The sequence below is a fragment of the Struthio camelus genome, chromosome 5, assembly GCF_040807025.1.
Source record: "Struthio camelus isolate bStrCam1 chromosome 5, bStrCam1.hap1, whole genome shotgun sequence".
Taxonomy (NCBI): Eukaryota; Metazoa; Chordata; class Aves; order Struthioniformes; family Struthionidae; genus Struthio; species Struthio camelus.
In genome coordinates, this window is record NC_090946.1 from 66,457,873 (window position 1) to 66,477,440 (window position 19,568).

General features: G+C 40.4%; 1 protein-coding gene across 22 annotated transcripts in view; it reads left to right on the forward strand.

Annotated features, from left to right (window-relative positions):
* Nucleotides 1-19,568, forward strand: part of UNC79 (unc-79 homolog, NALCN channel complex subunit) — a 110,489-nt gene that overhangs the window by 25,586 nt on the left and 65,335 nt on the right. For 10 of the 22 annotated variants that reach the window (XR_011141632.1, XM_068946884.1, XM_068946889.1 and 7 more), the window contains exons 11-27: nt 431-459; nt 915-1,144; nt 1,472-1,643; nt 4,037-4,267; nt 5,979-6,169; nt 7,156-7,279; nt 8,502-8,642; nt 9,881-10,102; nt 10,718-10,945; nt 12,401-12,542; nt 12,948-13,027; nt 13,109-13,257; nt 14,983-15,140; nt 15,433-15,680; nt 16,238-16,439; nt 18,140-18,319; nt 19,370-19,435. Coding sequence is in view for 21 of the 22 variants with exons in the window: in XM_068946884.1 (XP_068802985.1) it covers nt 431-459; nt 915-1,144; nt 1,472-1,643; nt 4,037-4,267; nt 5,979-6,169; nt 7,156-7,279; nt 8,502-8,642; nt 9,881-10,102; nt 10,718-10,945; nt 12,401-12,542; nt 12,948-13,027; nt 13,109-13,257; nt 14,983-15,140; nt 15,433-15,680; nt 16,238-16,439; nt 18,140-18,319; nt 19,370-19,435 (2,793 nt within the window). In the remaining variant the exon portion in view is untranslated. Of the gene's footprint in view, nt 1-430; nt 460-662; nt 777-914; nt 1,145-1,471; nt 1,644-4,036; nt 4,268-5,978; nt 6,170-7,155; nt 7,280-8,501; nt 8,643-9,880; nt 10,103-10,717; nt 10,946-12,400; nt 12,543-12,947; nt 13,028-13,108; nt 13,258-14,982; nt 15,141-15,432; nt 15,681-16,237; nt 16,440-18,139; nt 18,320-19,369; nt 19,436-19,568 lie in introns of those variants that run through there. The other 12 variants (XM_068946886.1, XM_068946888.1, XM_068946892.1 and 9 more) reach the window with 10 other exon arrangements.

A 19,568-nucleotide genomic window follows, 5' to 3' on the forward strand; every position in this document is an offset into this window, starting at 1 on the left:
ATCTACTTTGCTAATCCAAACTCACCAGTCTTCCGTCCTGCAAACTTTCACTGGCAGTGTGAACTCATCTGAGCAATGGCTCCTCCAGCATGCCAATCATATTAGCATGCCAAGAGGCTTACTGTTACAAGCCTGTCTGTAAGGTAGAAGCATAAGCAGAAGGTGGATAGTATGTGGAGCACAGTGTACTTATTACTACCCCAAGGCTGTTCTTTCATTTCAGCATAGAAAGAGCCAGTAGGCCTGAGTATACTGTGCAACCAAAGTATACCTCATGCAGTCAAAGAAGCTTAGATATCTTATTAATATCTGGAAATACAAGTTTAGCTCTGGACATTTCCTTGTAAGAATTCCTTTTCCCTATGGTTACCATAGTAAAACAGGAGGATCATCGTTCTGTGTTGATGTTTTGTATGCCTTCCCCTTACAGCTGAAATTTCTGCTATATGTCAGAAGAAGGTAAGATTAAGTAGTCATTTGTGTGATGAGGCATGATTTGATGTTGTGTGTAATGTCATTCCGTTACTGTGTGGTACTTCCCCCGCCCCCCCCAGTACCATTCCAATTTTTCACATTGTATCCATGACTGCATTTGTTGCGGGGGTGGGGAGAAGGAAGATTTTTTTTTTTTTTTTCAGGGCTCAAGCCAAAAAGTGGAGTTTGACTGAGTGTTGGTTTGGTCCATTCTAAAAGAAGAGCAGCCGTGACATTTAAGTCCAGGCCCAGTGATAGGCCTGAGCTCATCTTCCTTGAAGTTCGGAGACATGTGGCATCAGGTGTTTGTACATAGCTGTAGTGAATTTGGAAACAGGCAACACCTGAGTTGAGCCCTTTCACCTGTGCTGATTCTCATCACTGTTTTTGGTTCTTCTTCCTGATACCTGTGGTCTAATACTTTTTTGTTTGTTTTCTAGAACTGTAGCTCACATGTCAGAAGGGCTGTTGTCACATGCTTCTCAGCAGGCTGCTGTGGCCGCCATGGCAACAGGCCAGTACGCTATTGCAAAAGATGCCATTCGAACCATCACAGCAGTGAAGTTGGGGCAGCAGCAGAAACCCATCTTTATCAGACCTCCCCACCCCCTATCAATACTCGGGAATGTGGGGCAGAGGAACTGGTGTGTACTGTAGAAGCTGTGATCAGGTAATATGGCAGTTTATAAAGCATCCATATGTAAGGTAGGATCAGGCCTTCATGTAAATATTGCCTGCAAATCTTGTGCAAGTTGATCTTAGTTTCACTAGGATAAGCTCAAAGCAGGAGCACTGAATTTTTGCTACTATAGCAGATCAACTGTGAGAGTTGTCCTCATGGAGTAATTCAGCCTTGAATCCTAGGACTTGATTTTATTTCATTAATGTGCTCAGGAAAATGAGGACATCAAGTGTTTTAACTTCTAATTATCCTTAGTCATCTACCTGCATCCCGTGCAGGAAAACTATATTCACTGACCACAAGGTTGTTTTATAGCTTGCTGAAGGAAGCGGAGTTCCATGCTGAGCAGAGGGAGTATGAACTCAACCGCAGGAGGCAGATGGGCCTTTCCTCTTCCCATCACTCCTTGGACAACACAGACTTTGATAATAAAGATGATGACAAGCATGATCAGCGCCTCCTGAGCCAGTTTGGAATCTGGTTCTTAGTAAGAAATTATTGCTATTTTCTTTTTTGTCTCTCTGAGGCCTCAGTTTCTCTTTTCTTTGTAGCACTTGGATTCAGTTGGACACTTCCCTGTTTTGTAAAAAGAAGGAAGGAGTTCTATGAAGCTCTCTGACTTGGAGATTTCAGAGCTATAGCGTGGGTGGAACTGTTTGCTGCCTACTCCGACTCCTGTAGTGAATGTGCAACGGGGCTGTTCACCCTCTCAGTTTATTATTACTTTCTGTAGGCTTTCCAGCTTCTGCTCACTGGTGACCTCTGCTTCATGCCATTATTTTAATCCCAAAAGGCAATCCCTTAAAGGTAGATCTTTTATCATTCATCTTTAAACATCAATTTCTGGAAACTCAGCTTTCCCTTTTACTTCTGAATAGGCTGCAAGGGGTCTTAATAGGGTGCTTTCTTTCCTGCCTTCAGAGTGGTCTAGCTAGATTAGTCGCAGTCACTTTGCTCCAGCTGATCCACTCGGAATGGGTTTACAGAATGAAGCCCTGCCTCCTCATAGCTGGCAGAGATTATTCCTAAATAGCAGGGCTGTCACCAGCTAGTTCATGAGCAGGCCAGGCTGTGGCCTGATAGGTCCTGTGGGATCCTGGGATTCTGTGATTCTCCTTGAGCTCTCAGACTTTCTCCTCAGTGTCTCAGTGACAAGTGGGCAATAATGGGATCCCTGGCCAGTCATCTAAACAGAGATGGGGACTGCATAGTGGCAGATCTAGAACCCCACAGTGCCAACAAAGCTGCAGAAAAGAAGACTTTCAAATGACTATGTGAGCAAACTGCATTCTGCTTATATGTTGTGGTTTTTGTTGTTTCACGTTATTTTAGCCCTCACTTAAATCTGTTGGGTTCTAACATTTTTGGTTTTTTGGGGGGTGTTTTTTGGGGTGTTTTTTGGTTTGCCATATTCATCTTTTCTGCTTCAAATGATGTTTTGTAAAGACTGAAAGCCTCTCTCCCTAGAAGAAATAGAATCTAACTGACAACAGAACAGGTTTTGTTACACTGTATTGGTAACATATCTCATCTTTGACACTAGGAGTATATCTTTCTATGGCAAGAAGGTTAGCTCACTAATTTCATTCTTTTCTGATGAAATCCTTGGATCTCTCCATAGGGAGTTCTGGCAGAGATGACAGCACTGATAGTGAGAAACAGTGGGTAGTTGGTTTTTTTCCATTAAATGAATGCTTTTCATCTAGGAATTGGACAGAGCTGAAGAGTTCCTGTCAAAACGCTGACATTTGAGTTACCACTCAACTGAGACAGGCACCAGGAAGTAGTCAAAGAGCTCAACTTAAACCTACAGTGAAGTAGAAAAATGAAGATGGTATTTTGAATTGGCAGGGATGTTAGCTGCTGCATCCCCAGAACAACAGGGAGGAAAAGCACTTGTGAAAAGGGTTCTGGTCTTCTCTGGGAGGCAGCACTGTAAGGTGTTTTCCATGAAATGATACGAATGTTTCTTCTCTCTTCATTTGCTGCAATGCATCAGTCACTGATTTCAGCTTGCCAGATGCTGGGGATATTGCGTTCACTAGGAAATAGCAAGTAACAGCTGATAAGTGGTTAGAAGGAACTTCATAAATCTCCTGTTATCTGTTACTTGCCATTCTGTTGATGTTCGCTTTAGATTCAGTGCAGCAACCTGACTTGAAAGTTTGTCTGCTGGCCCCAGAAGATACCAAGAACTCAAATAAGCAGGTGGTAAGGACTTGGCAGTGTGCCTGGTCTGTGAGTTGGAATACAAGCTTGGGCTCAGATGTGGGCTGGTTCTGCAGCGCATACATTTTTCTAGAAGGAGTGAGTTTAGAGAAGGGAAGAAGAATAGTGTTAATCACTCTTGAGATTTTTTTTGAGAACTCGAAACTCATATTCTTGCCCCAAATGAGCACAAAAAGTCAAAATCAGAATCGTTTCTGCAAAACAAAGTTCACTTTTATTCCGCCAAGTAACTGTTCTCTTTCAGACATTTTGAAAAACTTCAGTTGACCTGTCCTTAACTTTTAAGTTATCTGTATGGTTCTTTTTTTTTTTCCCCCTCTTTTTTCCCTGGGCATTACATTACACTTTTCATTTCAAAGTCATTTTGAAGCCTAAACTAGAAAGTTTCAGTTTGTCAAAGTAAAAAGTAAAATTCTTTATTGATGTTTTCAGTGTTAGAATTAAGAAACAAAGAAATTTGATACTTACTCTTTCCAAATTTTTATTTTCTGAATATGAAAATATTCTGTCAATCTACTTAAAACCGATCAGCTCAACTACTTTCTGTGTAATCTTCATCCAGGTATCTCAGAATGCAAAATATAGTAGACAAAAACACTTTCCCACCTTTAAATCTAGAAATTAAATTTGATTTGTATTTCTGTCCTCCAGGTGAGCCTTTGTACTCCCAGTGAGAATACACCCACAGAGAGTTTAGCAAGGCTGGTTAGTATGGTATTCCAATGGTTTCATTCTACAGCTTATATGATGGATGACGAAGTTGGTAGCCTGGTTGAAAAGCTTAAGCCCCAGTTTGTTACCAAGTGGCTGAAGACAGTTTGTGATGTTCGGTTTGATGTCATGGTTATGTGCCTCCTTCCCAAACCAATGGAGTTTGCCAGGGTAAGAATAATTTATGTGAAGATTCCTCATTTTGCCCCAAAGATTAAAATCTGATAAAACATCCAAACTTGTCTTAAGAAATAGGCACGGTTTCTCTGCTTCCCGATATGAGCCTGTCCTTTACCAGTCCCTTCTACTAATCTGTGTTTCTCTGCTCTTTACATACTATATCTCTGCAACTGTACATTGAAGTTCATGAAATCACACAGCTGTAACTCAGTGAAACCTGTGGGCATACTGATGCCCTATAACTTCAGGTACCTAATTTAAGCAGCTCAGGAGACCAATGTGCCTTGGTTTGCCTTATTGGTGATGGAGAGAGAGAGGCTTATCTGGAAGGTCAGTCAGGGTACCTGAGAAGTCCTGTGCTGGATTTGCGCTTAGGAGTCTTTCTTTTCCTCAACTCTGAAACAGAACTACCCTCTTAGCCTGGATAGCAAAGATGCCCCTCAAAGTTTGGCTTGTCGATATTCCTCTATAGAAAACTAAATATCAGCATGCAAATAGGAGCTTTACATTTGTGAGGGGTTTAAGACTTTTTCCTCACTTATCACTGCCAACTATTTCACATACGCTTTTGTAAAACTGGGAGAAGACTTTCATTTCACAACCTCCTTACATGAAATGTCTAATGGACATATTCTTTTTCTTTCCTAGAATCAAGTTACTAGACTAGGAAGGGACATAAAGCCTTGCTGTGCTGTATTACCTGATCAGGGTTGAAGCGTGTCTCCACGGGTTTTTACATGACCTAATATGTTGGATTTGCTGTGCATGTGTAGACCAGCATGTGCATATGTGTTACCCTGGACCATCACTCTGAAGATAGACCTGTTTTGTGGGAGGCTATTGGAGGGCAGCTGAAGGAATTTGAGATGGATGGATGCAGTGGGTGTTAGAAGTGAAGAAAAGAGATCTGGGCTTTAAAGCTAGAGAGAAATGACTGACCCGCATGCTGTATAGTCTGTTGTGGACCTTTCACTTATCTTGGATCCAGCCCCCTTTTTAATTTGAATTACCCCCCATTGCAGTACTTAAGACTAAGACTGACAGCTTGCCAGATTACAAGGGTCAAATAGAATATGAAGGTGAACGGCCATGAAATTAACTATGATGAATGGAGAAAAGATCGTTTGTTTGCTGACGTTACTAGTAGTTGCTGCCAAAGTAGCAGGCATCTCTAGAGCCATTAGTAAGGAACAGTGGATGTGAGCTGAGGTCATCCTCTCTGTAGACCAGTTTTTTATTTACTTAGAAAAGTATATTTTTTTGCTTTCATCACTCAGAACCTTCCCTCAAAGAAAGAAACAGTTTGAAAACAGCCATGTGATATGAGCCAAGTTTTTCAGTATAAAGACCCAACACCAACTAGCAGACCAGAGCAAAGAATTGAAACTGTAAGTTTGGCCAAGCTGTAAGTTTGTCCTGCATTGAGAGGCGTAGACAGTGGGAAGTTACTCTGTGTCATGGCATAGAAATGAACAAGCTTCGTTAAAATCTTTGAGAGTAATCTTTTGATCTGTGGCTCAAATGAAAGAGGAAAAAAATCAGTGCAATCCCCATGGCTGAACTCTAAATTCAGCCTGGAAGGCTCTGGTGGTCATCCCCCACAATTTCTTGGCTGCAGCACACTAAGCAAATTTATGGTGCTGGACAAATAATGAGGACTAGAAAGATCACTCATCAGTATGATTCCTGGAAATGCCCACAGGTTGGTGGATACTGGGACAAATCCTGTAGTGCTGTGACCCAGTTAAAAGAAGGTCTGAATCGAATCCTTTGCTTGATACCATACAATGTGATAAACCAGCCGGTATGGGAATGTATCATGCCAGAGTGGTTGGAAGCTATAAGGACAGAAGTGCCTGATAATCACCTGAAAGAGTTCCGGGAAGTGTTAAGGTATGTAGAGACGTGTAGGAGCTATTCTTTGTGTGTATGTGTCGATTATCGAGGGTTTCAGCACAATAAAATAATGATAATGAATAAAAATGCCATTCAGATTGCTTTCTCAAGTCCAGTAGACAATAGCAAGTGAATGTTGCGGAATCATTCATGAACTGTATTTAGACTAGAGCACTTAAGCTTTGGGAAAGTTTCCTTTTCTTGCTCTTGATATCCTTGAATCTGTATCAAGAGTCAAATACATGGGTACTTCTTTGCTCTGAGCGAGGTGTATTTTCAGTGGCTTTGTGCTGCAATGGTGGAGGAAGGAACTTTCTGGCTAGCTGTTGATATGAAAGGGTGGGGATTAGTAAAAGGCTGACTCTTACTAACCAGCTCTGCAGAGCTGGCACAGAAGGAGTGGTGATCTACGTTGATTAAGGTAACACTTTCTCGTGCTGAGCAAAGGAAACACCAGAATAAGAATGATGGCTGGCTGAGTCATGATTCCCTGCCTGGTATTCTCCTTTCACAATGCAACTTCACATTGCCTTTTAACTGATTCAAAGGTTCTGAAACTGACTGTAGACTTATACTTGTAGGGGCTGATGTGAACATTTCTAGTATGAATAATGACTAGTGGAGGAGTGGTGAGATGAGAAATATTCCTATATATTGGATAAACAAAGAGATTGTGCTATCAGATGAAAATAATTCTGCTAACTGGTCTCCCCAAAGTTATCTGCGTAGCCTGACTGGGCCTGATTTGAGAAGTAATGTACACTTGTAAGGTGCACCACCAAACTCCAGAAATGATCTTGTGCAGTCAGGACAGGTGGTATCAGCAACCCAGCTCAATTCTTTGTCTGACTGGAAAGTGAGGGTGCAAGGAATATACAATTAAGATGCCGGAAGCATCACTACTGCTAGTAGTGAGATTGACTTTCTATCAGTGCAATGTATGGTGTGACTCAGTGTTCTTATATTTTTGTTCTGCTTTTCAGCAAAATGTTTGATATTGAACTTTGCCCTCTCCCTTTCTCTATGGAGGAGATGTTTGGCTTCATTAGTTGTCGATTCACAGGTTATCCATCCTCTGTGCAAGAGCAAGCATTGCTTTGGCTGCATGTAAGTGTTCTTTCTTCACAAGTCATGCTATAGCAGTTTATGATTTTGGAGGGGAAGAAAAAAACCACTTTTTCAAGTGTCAGAGAACCTTCCTGCTCTTTGCTTAGCCCCAGCATAAGGCAATTGGTAGATAGATCCTGGGAAGTTTTGTGTTACTAACCCATCATGGACAATATACTTGAAGCCTGGAAATCCCTTTTCCCTTTGAATGTCAGTTGTGTCCTTCAGGCCGTTCAGGTATCTCTGGCTGATTGCCAGTTGTACTCTTTTAGTCTCCACAGAATGTGGCTTGTAGCTTCCAAAATTCATCTAGGCTCCAGAAGCAGTTGGAGCCTTTCCCACATATGGAGAATTGTGTTGGACTGGGTCTGGACCCTTCAGGTTTTCTACTGTTCTGGGCCTCCTGTGCTATACTCTTCCACGAAGCTGGCATTTAGCCAATGTTCATATTCAAAAGCTACAGGGAAAACAGTGTCTTCTGGGGGTAGTGCATTCAAAAGAGCATGAAGTTTTCCATAGCACCAGCCCCTCAGAATAACAACTATAATATATAATATAATAACTCCATTACCTTGTCTAGTCTGCTGAGGGTTATTTTGGTGTAGTCTCTGCAAAGAGCAGTTTACCTGATGATTGTAGCAATTTGCCTGTATGCAAAATTTTCAAGTAAAGTATGATTTCCTGTAGATTTTGCTTGCTCCTGATAACAGTTGGACAAGTACAAATGAGCTTATAGATAGATGATGAATATTCACTCAGTGATTTGCGGATAACCAGGCTTCTCAGTATATTGAAGTCTGTAGGCAACCGCCCTGACTGGATTCTCAGGATAATTACAGGAATTCAGTGTTAGGAAATAACAAAGACAGTAAATAGTTTCCCAAATGTTTTAAATATTTTTTGCTTCACAGAAACCTTTTGTTGAACAACCTCACACACCTCTGTGTTTGCGCATAAAGCTATCTCAAGCAGCACAAAGGAGATATCAACAAATAATTTGAAAATACCATGTTTTGCCAGTTCTTTTGCCCTAATTGTAGCTGAAACGTACACTCACAGCTCACCCCATTGACTCCCAAACGTATTACTTGCTCCTGAAATTAAATGCATGAAACCTGCTGAACTAGGGATTGTGATGAATGTGTTTATAAAAGTAGCTGATATTTTTGATTAAAATTTGAAAGCTGATACTTTTTTTTTTTAAATTTTTGTCTTTCCTCAGGTGTTATCTGAACTAGACATTGTTGTTCCTCTTCAGTTACTAATCAGCATGTTTTCTGACGGAGTTAATTCTGTAAAAGAGTTAGCAAATCAAAGGAAATCAAGAGTCAGTGAATTGGCAGGAAATCTTGCTGCTCGGAGGGTAATTGTTACTTTTTTTTTCTTTTTTTTTTTTCCTCTTAGAACAGTTTTCATAATTGAATGCATGTGAGGAATTAAAAGGTAATTTTTCAATGTGGCAATATTTGATTGGAAACACAATACAAATTTTTAGAGTGAAAAAATTGGCACGACTTCTTGAATTAATACCTCTCTTATCACTTCGTCAGTGTAAAGATAATGCAGATAGGAGTTAACTGCACTGTCTTTCTCAGTGAGCTCTTTTGCTTGGAATATATTTGGAGTGTTTGCCTTGGTATCATTTTCATTCTCTGTATCTTCTATTCACTACCATCAAGAAGTTTTTATGGAGAACTGGTCATCCAGAGTGAGCTCTCGTATGCTTGTAGTACGTGTTTGGTGGAGACCAGGTATGTTCTGTGAGGGTAACAGAACAGAACTTACTTTTGTGTCCCTGCATTTTGACTTGTGTTTCGCCCACCCCATCCAAGAGATGCAGAAATTGATGTAAAATAAAGATGTTTGTTTGTCACAGGCTTATGGTCCAGAAGAAAGTGTGTACAAATGTGTAAGGCACTACACATACTTGGCAAAGTGTGACTAACTTCCCAGCAGTCTTGTGCAAAATATTTAATGTACAGTAGGAATACAGTGCTTGAAAGAGATGACACTGAAGATCTGATAACAGTATACCTCTCTGAAACACTTAGAGGTTCTGAGGGTGTTTTAAGTGGCCTACTGTGGTGTGGACATAAACCAATGCTGACGGGCATATCTTATTACCTCTGTGTTCAGTTGCTTTCCAGCTGCCTGTGTCCTTGGTATAGCCTTGGTTACACTACTGTCTTGAGATAACCTCTTTATTTATTTATTGGACTCCTACTATTGAAGTTGGTATCCCTTGATCGTGGAACAGATTATTGTAACCTTGAAGGCCACTTTACCACGTTTACTGATTTTTCTATTTGGTTTATGCCGATAAATTTCCTCCTTGGTGGAGCTAAGTTAATGAATATCAGCCATTCAACTTAAAAGAATATGTGCATCCATGCAGACTATGCCTCCTGTACTTTTATTGTGTTTTAGCATTTAATGGCATTAAGGGATGCTTGTAAGTTTTACAAAAGGGAATAATAACATTTTCGAAGTTCTTGCCGTTTGCCATAGTTTCGTATAGAATGAGATTGCTTAAATACTTAACGTTGGTTTGTATGTCTGTGTGTGTGGTTTTTTTTGTTTTGTTTGTTTCAATGTATTCAGGTAAGCGTTGCTTCTGACCCTGGGCGAAGAGTTCAGCACAACACGTTGAGTCCTTTCCCAAGTCCTTTCCAGAGTCCATTTCGCAGTCCAATACGTAGTCCTTTTCAGAGCCCATTCAAAAACTTTGGACACCAAAGTGGAAAGACTATTGACTTTGACTGTGAGGATGATGAAATGAATCTTAATTGCTTCATACTGATGTTTGATCTCATCTTGAAGCAGGTACTTACAGAAGGAAAATAGACATGTTAAAGGACACTAGAGTTTATTTAAAGTCAGTTGTCTCTCCTTTAATCCTGTATTGAATCCCTTTCTGCTGAAGACTGGCAAGAAGTGTAAGATATTCAGAGCTCCCTACAGCTCTCGCGGACCATTACCCTTGCGAGAGTTATGTGTTCATAGTCTGTGAAGAGAAGGTAGATGCCACAGAGTGTTAGATGTCTCATATGAGTGAAATGAACTGCCCTTTGGAGATGCATCTTTCTACAGACTGCAAGCAGAGGCTTGTTGATAGGCTTACATTAGATGCATAATTTTTGGATAGCTAAGTTTATGCATTGTGAATGCAAGCCCAAGTGGTTTGGATAATTGTCTCCAGGTAAAATTTATGGATCCTCTAATTGAAATCCTCTATTAGGCTTTGAAAAATCTTACTTTAGCTGTTCAAATTTGGGCCCCAACATCAGTGGCTATATTTGAAACTGTGAGTTCGAGTTTATCTCAAGCTCTTCCTAGTACTGTATTTTAACACTGGTGGAAATGTAGGAATAAGTAGACTAGTCAGAGCTCTAGCCTTTAAATAAACGATCAATCCTTACTCTTTTTACTCTCTTTCAGATGGAACTCCAGGATGATGGTGTCACTTTGGGCTTAGAGAACAGCATTTCAAAAGATATAATTTCCATCATAAACAATGTGTTACAGGCACCCTGGGGTGGTTCTCACACCTGTCAGAAAGATGAAAAAGCAGTTGAATGTGGTCTGTGTCAGTCTAGCATTCTGTGTTACCAGCTGGGTTTTGAGCTGCTGGAACAGCTTGCTCCAAAAGAAGAAATCAGACTTGTGGTAAGTAGTGCAAGAAAGGGCCTATGTTAGTGGTGTGCTGGTAACTCTTTGTCTTCATTTTGCTCATTACATTTTGCATGAGGGAATAGAGTTGCATTGACCTGTGCCATGGAGGATTTGAGAGGTTAAAGCAAAAATACTATTGAACTGCAAAATCTTATAGGTCTGAATTGGACAGATTCTAAGGATAGAGGGGAAGTTACAATATTGATCTGGTATGGGACACTCTCCCCGTCAACGCTGAAGCGCTACTTCACTTTGGAAGGGCACTGCTGCGATATTGTCTTAAATGAAACGTGAAATGATAATACTTGGCTTTTCACATAAGATGAAAAGTACTAAGAGCGTTTATTGTCAAACGAATAGTGATTTTTGAGTGAATCACTTCTCAGGTGGGCAACTTGAAAAACCTTGTTGGGTACTTGATTGTTGAAAATGCTGAACACCTTTGAAAAACAGATTTCACTGAAATATTTCAGGTTGAGTATCCATATTTGTCGGACATGGAAATCTCAGCCAAATTCTGCTAGTCATCATTTATTTGTTCTGCAAAGCCACAGATATCTTTAAGCGTTCCCTGTAGTATGATGAATTTGTTTCTATTCGAATATCTATTATACGTACTCTTCAATCTGACAGTTGAGAAGACAGCATAATTCCTCCTATCCTGAGTGCTCATTTGCTGTGGCATGGTGGTGACAGGATCTGTATTAGTCATTTCTTTTTGGTGGTGGGCACCGTGATCCTCTTGATGTGTGAAAAATTTGGAATTCCATTTTTATGCACATACTAGTAGTAGGCATTGTGGACACAATATTCAGTAACTTTTACCAGAAAAATTAACTCATGCCCTTTCCCATTCAGATTCTGGCCTTAAGCGAAAAGTGGCAAATGGTGAAGTCTTTTCAGTGGCTGGGACTTGGTTCCATTTCTAGCAGCCACCTTGAGTTTTATAACATAATGGTAGCAATGGCAACTTGTATTTCTGAGTTTCTGGACATATAGCAGAAGTAGCTGAAGCCTACACCACACCTTTTTTCAGTGTCAGAGTGATTGAAGTAGCTCCTGCTTCTAAGCCTGTAACTGCATAGTGCGGTAGGAAGTATGTCCTGATCCTCTCTGTGCAATGGAATGACTCTTCTGAGCAAGCATGCTAAGCTTGGTGAAACCTTGGCCCTGTGGCAGTATCCTTCTCAGCTCCAGTATGGATACACAATTCTGTTAAGTGAGGTGACTGAAATCCATGTTTGAAACGTAATTTCTTTGTCAGTATGCATTTGCTGATGCAGAATTTTAAATACGCAGGTGATTTGAATGCACAAGTGCACACAGAAATAGACAGTGTCTGCCTCATTTGGGCTCAGTTTTTCCACATGCAGTATAACTTAAACAGCGGGATTTGACCTAATGTATTTAGATAACATCAAGAAATGAATTTAACTTATGTTCTTAAAGGAGCCCACAGATAACCTTGAGGATAGTCTTCTGTATACTAGGCCTGAGTTTATTATAGGAACTGAAGGAGAAGAGGAAGATAAATCAGCACCAAAACATGGAGAAAACCCAGGAAATCACACAGAGTCTACAGAAAACACTGGTAGGTTGAGGGTGAGAAGGGATGGATGTTTCAGTAAGGCTTTAAATGGAACACCCCTACCCTTAAGGGGAATACAAGGTTTTCAAGCAGTCTTTCAAATCCAACAATGCACAATTAATACTGTCTTGTGCGTTTAGTACTTTCTACATATTAATTTTATGGGAAGGCTGTATTACGTTGGTAGCATACCTAAGTGACTCTCAAAAAGTTTTAAAAAATATTACTCTTTGAACATATAACAGAAATATTAGATGCTAAATTCCTTGCTGTTGCATATTTGCTTACTGCAGTGTTACTGTGGGTAGAATTAATTTACCTCTTATAACATTCACATCCTTTAATTTCACTTTGAATCCACAAATGAGATGCTCTAACAACAATTTATGTAACTTACATTTTTAACAGCTATACAAAATGACACAGAAAGAAAATTTTGTTATCAGCAACTTCCAGTTACCTTGAAGCTCATATATACTATACTGCAGGTAATATTGATTATTTGTTTAGTTTGAATTTTTTGATTAAGTGGTTTCACTGTGTTGAGAGTAGTACGTCTGCTTGCACAGGAAATGTCAAGATTTGAAGAGCCAGACATTCTATTTAATATGCTGAACTGTTTGAAGATTCTTTGTCTTCATGGAGAATGCCTGTATATAGCAAGAAAGGACCATCCACAATTTCTAGCCTATATTCAAAATCATATGCTGATTGCAAGGTAGGCTTTAATCACACGTTTTCTCTTCATGCTTTGTTGATTCTCCCAACAATGCGTTCATTGTGACCTCCGAGAGTTTGCAGATTTAATAAGGAAAATTAATGAAGGGTGGGAGAGAAGTGTGGAAAGGGAAAGTAGTAGTATAAAGCCACATTGCATAGGCCAATTATGAGGCTGCAAATGAAGCCAAGGTACCTTATGTCCTCCAGTGCTGTATTTATGTGAACATCTCTAACAGAGGTGAAGGATAATGTGTGTGTTCTTTTTTTCTTTTTTTTTGGTGGAGGGGGTGTGGAAATCCAGTAGCAGAGATGAAAAAATGAGGAAAAAATGATCATTTTGCATTAATTCCAACCGGTATTTTTTTTCAGAGAAATGGGGAAAATATTTCGGGTCTAATGAAAGATTTAGTATTTCATTTTGCCCTAAATCTGCCTGGAAATAAGTCTTGATTTTGCTCAGTTCATTATACTGTGTCTATCTGAGGTGTTGTACTACAAGGGAGAGGAGATTCAAACCCACTGAGCTCCTCCTTCAGGCCAGAGCTGCGCTTTCAAAGCAGCGCTGAAACAGACAAGGAGAAAACGAGATGCCTCACAGGGGTCGAAGGGGAAACTGCCAAGCCCACTGTTGAAAAGAGGGCATGAGGTGTAAATATTACAGGTCCCACTGCAGAGTGTCAGTGGCTTGTCAGAGGTTGAAGTGACCTGAAATTGAATGTTTAATTCACTTAAAGCAGAATTTTGTCACAAAAATATAAATTTTGGGGAAAGCATTTTTGTTAGAAAAAAGACTCTAGAACCATAGAATTATAGACGAAATTAAGTTGGAAAGAGCTTCAGGAGGTAGTCTGAAGTTTGAAGACTCTGAATTTAGAGCCAGCTTTGGGCTCTAATACTAATACTCTAATACACTTTGTAGCATATTCTACAACCACTCATACTTCTCCTAGGAAATGGTATGGAACCGTAGGGGATCAACCAACTATAAGCAGATGCAAAAGGATCACTACTAGAGACAAGATATAATGGCACAACTTGATATTCTGCTCCAGTTGTTTTGCAGTTATTAAGTATTTCTCGTTCTGAATAATAGCTTTGCCTGAAATTGAGGTCTCTTCCCTGACTCTCCAAAATAAAATGAAGTATGATGTTTTAAGATCCCTTTTAAAGGGACATTGGAGAAAGCTCACTAAAGAAACATCAGCATGCTGTTCTGAATGGAGTATGTTCTTCAGGGCTTGCAGCTGTTTGGTGTTAATTTCACTGAAAATCTCCTGACATTTTAGGGTTTTAGCAGACTTGAGAATCTGTTCTGAATCTAAGAACTAGTAAATCCTGAGTCCTTGACCTCAGGACACATGATGCACACGATTCATGGCTCCAAGGCAGTCCATGTGCACAACTTGGTCATGTTGGAAATGCTAAACTGTGGTGTAGGTTATGTTCCATGGCAACTGTGCCTTGAATTCAGTAATATCTTGTCAAATCTGAAGTGTTTCAGTGTAAGGGATCTTGAAAACTCAGTTTTAAATAAACTCTGCTATATTTGAAGATTTTCAAGTAGCTCTGTTCTCCTACCAGCAACGGTAGTGAGTGCCTAGAATGGCTCATAGAGGTTGTCGTGAAAAGCTTGTTCCCACTAGCAGTACAGTGTGGACATTTAGAAGAAAGGATGCCAAGGGATTGCTTTTATAAGCAGAGTTACTATTTTTGGTCTTTGCAGCTTATGGGGAGTTGTGAAGTCTGAGTTCTCTCAGCTTTCTTCCCTGGCAGTCCCACTTCTTCTCCATGCGCTTTCACTCCCTCATGGAGCTGACATTTTCTGGACAATCATAAACAGCAATTTCAACAGCAAAGACTGGAAGATGAGATTTGAAGCAGGTAGGCTTGCGAATTGTATGCTGTTTGTGTGCTCATTGCTTTGCTGAAGAGGTAGAGCTTCCTCTACTGTAAGTGAGGAGACTTGTAAAGGGTGATTATCTGTTTGCTGATTTGGGGAGTTTTGGAGATAGTTTGCTGCAATACCATAGCACAAAAAGGCAGCAGCTGAGACGAGAATGAGAGACATTCTGGATAGTCAAAATACGATCAAATTCACAATAACATTTGCCACCTATTTTTTGTTTTTGCTTTCCAATATGCCTCTCCTACAAATATTTTTATCTTAATCAAGACATAAAGAAGCCATTGCCTAAATTAATATTAATATTTTCTTTGTCTGGGGGCATGGCTGCTACAGTGGAGAAGGTGGCTGTGTTGTGCAGGTTTTTGGATATTCACTCTGTGACAAAAAACCACCTACTGAAGTACTCTTTGGCTCATGCATTCTGCTGTTTCCTGACTGCTGTGGAAGATGTCAACCCAGCAGTAGCTACAAGAGCTGGGCTATTACTTGACACCATAAAGAGGCCAGCTTTACAGGTAGGCTCATTATATGAGACAAAAATATGCGTTTGAACAGGAGGCTGAATTTTGATGCAAAGTTCGAGGGGATTCAGATGTGCAGTATCACCATCACTGCTAGTAGCTCATAAGACAAGCCTTATGGATCTGGATAATTGAGAAAAGCACAAAGCTGCTGTGGGAAGTGATACTACCCTAGTCCCAACTTTGATAGCTCCCAAGGATTACTATGGTATTTAAACTGTTACTGGAAAAAGTTGTACATGTTTTTGTAATATTAAAATGTGATAGTGTGTACCAAATGCTCAGTAGGCAGAATCTTGCCTGTCCCTTTGAATTCTTCAAAATCAGTGTAGAAAATTCCCCATTCCAAATATGGTGTTTGTTTATCTCCTTACTTACTTTACTTTTCTGTTGGTATCAGTAGCATTCCTCCCGATTTAAAGCACTAGGAAACAGGAGCTACACCTTTGTCCTGTATTAATTGATGGAAGATGTGAGCTTTGACCTCCCATTGCTTTGAAAACACTTACAATAGTCTTCTCATCTCAGTTCTGTGTTTTTTCTCTACACAGGGTCTCTGCCTCTGCCTTGATTTCCAGTTTGACACGGTTGTTAAGGACAGGCCCACAATTCTTAGTAAGCTATTGCTACTTCATTTTCTAAAAGCAGATATTCCAGCTTTGAGCTGGGAGTTCTTTGTGAATCGCTTTGAGACCCTGTCTCTGGAAGCACAGCTTCATCTGGACTGCAACAAAGAATTCCCCTTCCCGACAAGTAAGCAGAAATCAAATCAATCTGATCACCTTTTATCAGCTGCTGGAATTTCAGCTGCCTGCAAGGGTATGAGAGAGATGTAGGCCTCACCTGCATATACTTACTGAAACTAACTAATTTCAGGCCAGAAGAGAATAACTCAAAGTAAACATTTTTGACTGCCCAAATGCAGATTACGATATATTCCATTGTAAGTTTGGGCATTGTGTTTTACTCTCACTAGACTGTGATTCCCAGCCCTGGCTGAAACGTGATCTGGTTCTGTGATGAATTGGCTGCAACCTGCATTAACCTATTTGTTCTTTTGTAGTTCTTACGCAAAGTTCTTAACATTACTATTCCCAAAGGGCTAGATCATACCTGATCCAGTTCTGTAAGGGTCTGCACAAAGACAGCTGAAGGTATGATCGCAGCCCTAGGAACTGCATGATCCCCAAAACACAAACAAATGCATGGGGCACAGCACAAGAGGTACTTTGAATCTTAGAGCAGGGGCTCGGTTAACTGTTCCTGCAGGGACTGTAACAACCTTCTGTAAGTGTTTGTCCTGTCCACGTTTTGTTTCTTGATGAGATTATACAACTCTCTTCCCATTCACTGGGATGGGGGAGAAGGATAAAATAATATCCAGGGTAAGGATAAAATAATAACCTGTGCATGATTGTTTAACGTGCTGAAAAATTCAGCTTCCTTACTGAAGTGGTAGCCATGAGCCAGATCTTTTTTCATCTCTCTTGCTTGGGGGAGGTGGGGAACAGCTGCCTGGACAGCATCTGCTCCCTCAACAGCCTAATACCTCCTCTTACACTTGCAAGAAGCCCAATGCCTAAAAAAGCCCAGTGATGCTGCTGCAGGTGGAGCTGCAAACACATTTTCTCCTTCGTATATGGGTAGCTTGGCCCAAAGTTGGGACCTGCTGCTGTGGCTTGAGAAGGGAATCTCAGCAGTGGTTGCGAGCACCTCTGGCTGCAGATGTAGGGTCACATCTTTAAAAATATTTGAGAGCATTTAACTGAAAATAGGCAAAATATATTTTTTCAAGATTCTTTTGAACCTTTCTCTCGGCCTTTTCAAAGACATCTGTAAATGGTTCAAAGGATAGGGTCACCAGCTTTGGTGACTCGGATAATAAAACTCAAAGGGTTCGAATGTGCCACAGATATGAGTATAGAAAAACATTAGTGACTCCATTGAGATAGATGCACTGACGTTGCTGGTAACAGTACTGCAAAAGCATAACCGCACTCACAGCGTTTTGGAGACACTGTTCAAATCCAGGATGATAGGCATAGGCAGGACAGAATTTCAGTTTGAGGCAGAACTAGAGGCCCCATTTCGATATGAGTACACTAAATGTGATCCATATTCAAGAAATTTCTGCCATTTTAAACAGAGGGCACCTTATACTCCCTTACCCTGAAATTCAGGTTTTGGGTTCAAGAGTCTGTTTTTGTCCGATCTCTAAATAAACAAAGAAGGAGCAGCATTGTTTTTTTAAATGCACTTAAGCGGTTTGGGGTTTTAGAGATTTCAGACTGAGCACATGCAAACGAGTTCCTTGCAGATGGACCCCTTGAACCTGTATGAGGCATTCTTGACTTCAATGGGACCTGGGGCCCAGTTGCACTTGGCACTTGGCAACATTAGGGCCTCACCATGCTGTGGAATGAATCCTAACTTGGTCAATTGCATTTGCAAAGCTATCACTGCTGTCCGGACAAATGTCGCCAACCTCAGTGATGCAGCAATGTGGAAGATCAAGAGGGCTCGTTTCGCACGTAATCGTCAGAAGAGTGTGCGTTCCCTGAGGGACAGTGTGAAGGGACCAGTGGAGTCAAAGAGAGCGCTCTCCCTTCCAGAAACCTTAACCACCAAAATTCGTTGAGTATCTATTTATGTTTTTGTGACACGCCTGTATCTTCTCCCTTAGGATTGTGTCCTATTGCTGAGAACTCATTGGAATTGTCAATATTTATCCAAATGGGATAGCAAATTTAGATTTCTGACTGATTTGGATGTTGTTCAGATAATGACAAGTCAGTGAGTTTGACAAAGAGCATAGACAAACACTAAGTCTATGCTCTCTTTATTTAAAATGCCAGAACAAAATGTTCTATGACTAGTTGGTAGATAGATCTTAATTTTTTTATTGTGGCTAATACACAGTAATTTTGTATAAAATAGACACAGTGTACACAGAACCATTACTCTACCACTAATTTATTTATTAATTGTAATTGTTGATCAGGTTATACAGTGTTTGCTAGACACCTTAGAAACCACTGTTAATGTCTTGGATAAGCTTTTGCATATCTTCAGAACTCCTTTGTCAGGAAAGGAATGTACATGCAACAAATCCTTCCTGCCATCTTGCATAGGAGGACAACTTAGAAATTATAAGCTGGAAAATTATAGGCCCGTATGGAGCGCTATACAGATATTTCTCAAGCAAAACTAAAGCTTACCCAGTCTCATTTAGAGAATTTTACAAACGCTAACTAGTCTTACATTCAAATTGAACCCCTCACATTGCTCCTACCCTTACAATAGCAGCTGATAAAACATTCAGTTGTGGGTACTGGTGAACTGCTGAAGTTATCAAGGTAATTCCTTTTCTCCAAACCAGACACACCATATTTTGGGGCTCTTGGGTAATCCTTCTTGATCAACTTCTGATCCTGCACAGGTGCTCCTGTGTGATGACTCTTGTACCAGCAAAACCGAATGATGAAGAAAACTAGAATCACAGAAAACAGTGCGCAAAATCTGTACAGCACAAAAGTGACATGTTTCAAACTGCTACACTCGCTGCCTGACACGAGTAGATGAATGTATATAGGGTAGCACTGAGTATATGCTGCAGGTTAAGATGCCAGTACCGCTTATTTAAATGGAGCTATTCTTTTTTTGTTTTGTTTTTGTTTTTAAAGCTGTGAGCTTGACCAGACATGAGCAGTCTGCTCCAGCACTTGGTGGAACACCAGAGCAAACACCAGGTGGGTTAGAAAAGGGAGACGTTTCATTGGAACAGGAAAAGAAGGCACTATTGCTGGCTTTCCTGATGACTCATAAGATAAACTTAGGCAACGTGCCAGCTGTCTAGAAGGCTGAGTGATTCAGGTGTCTCAG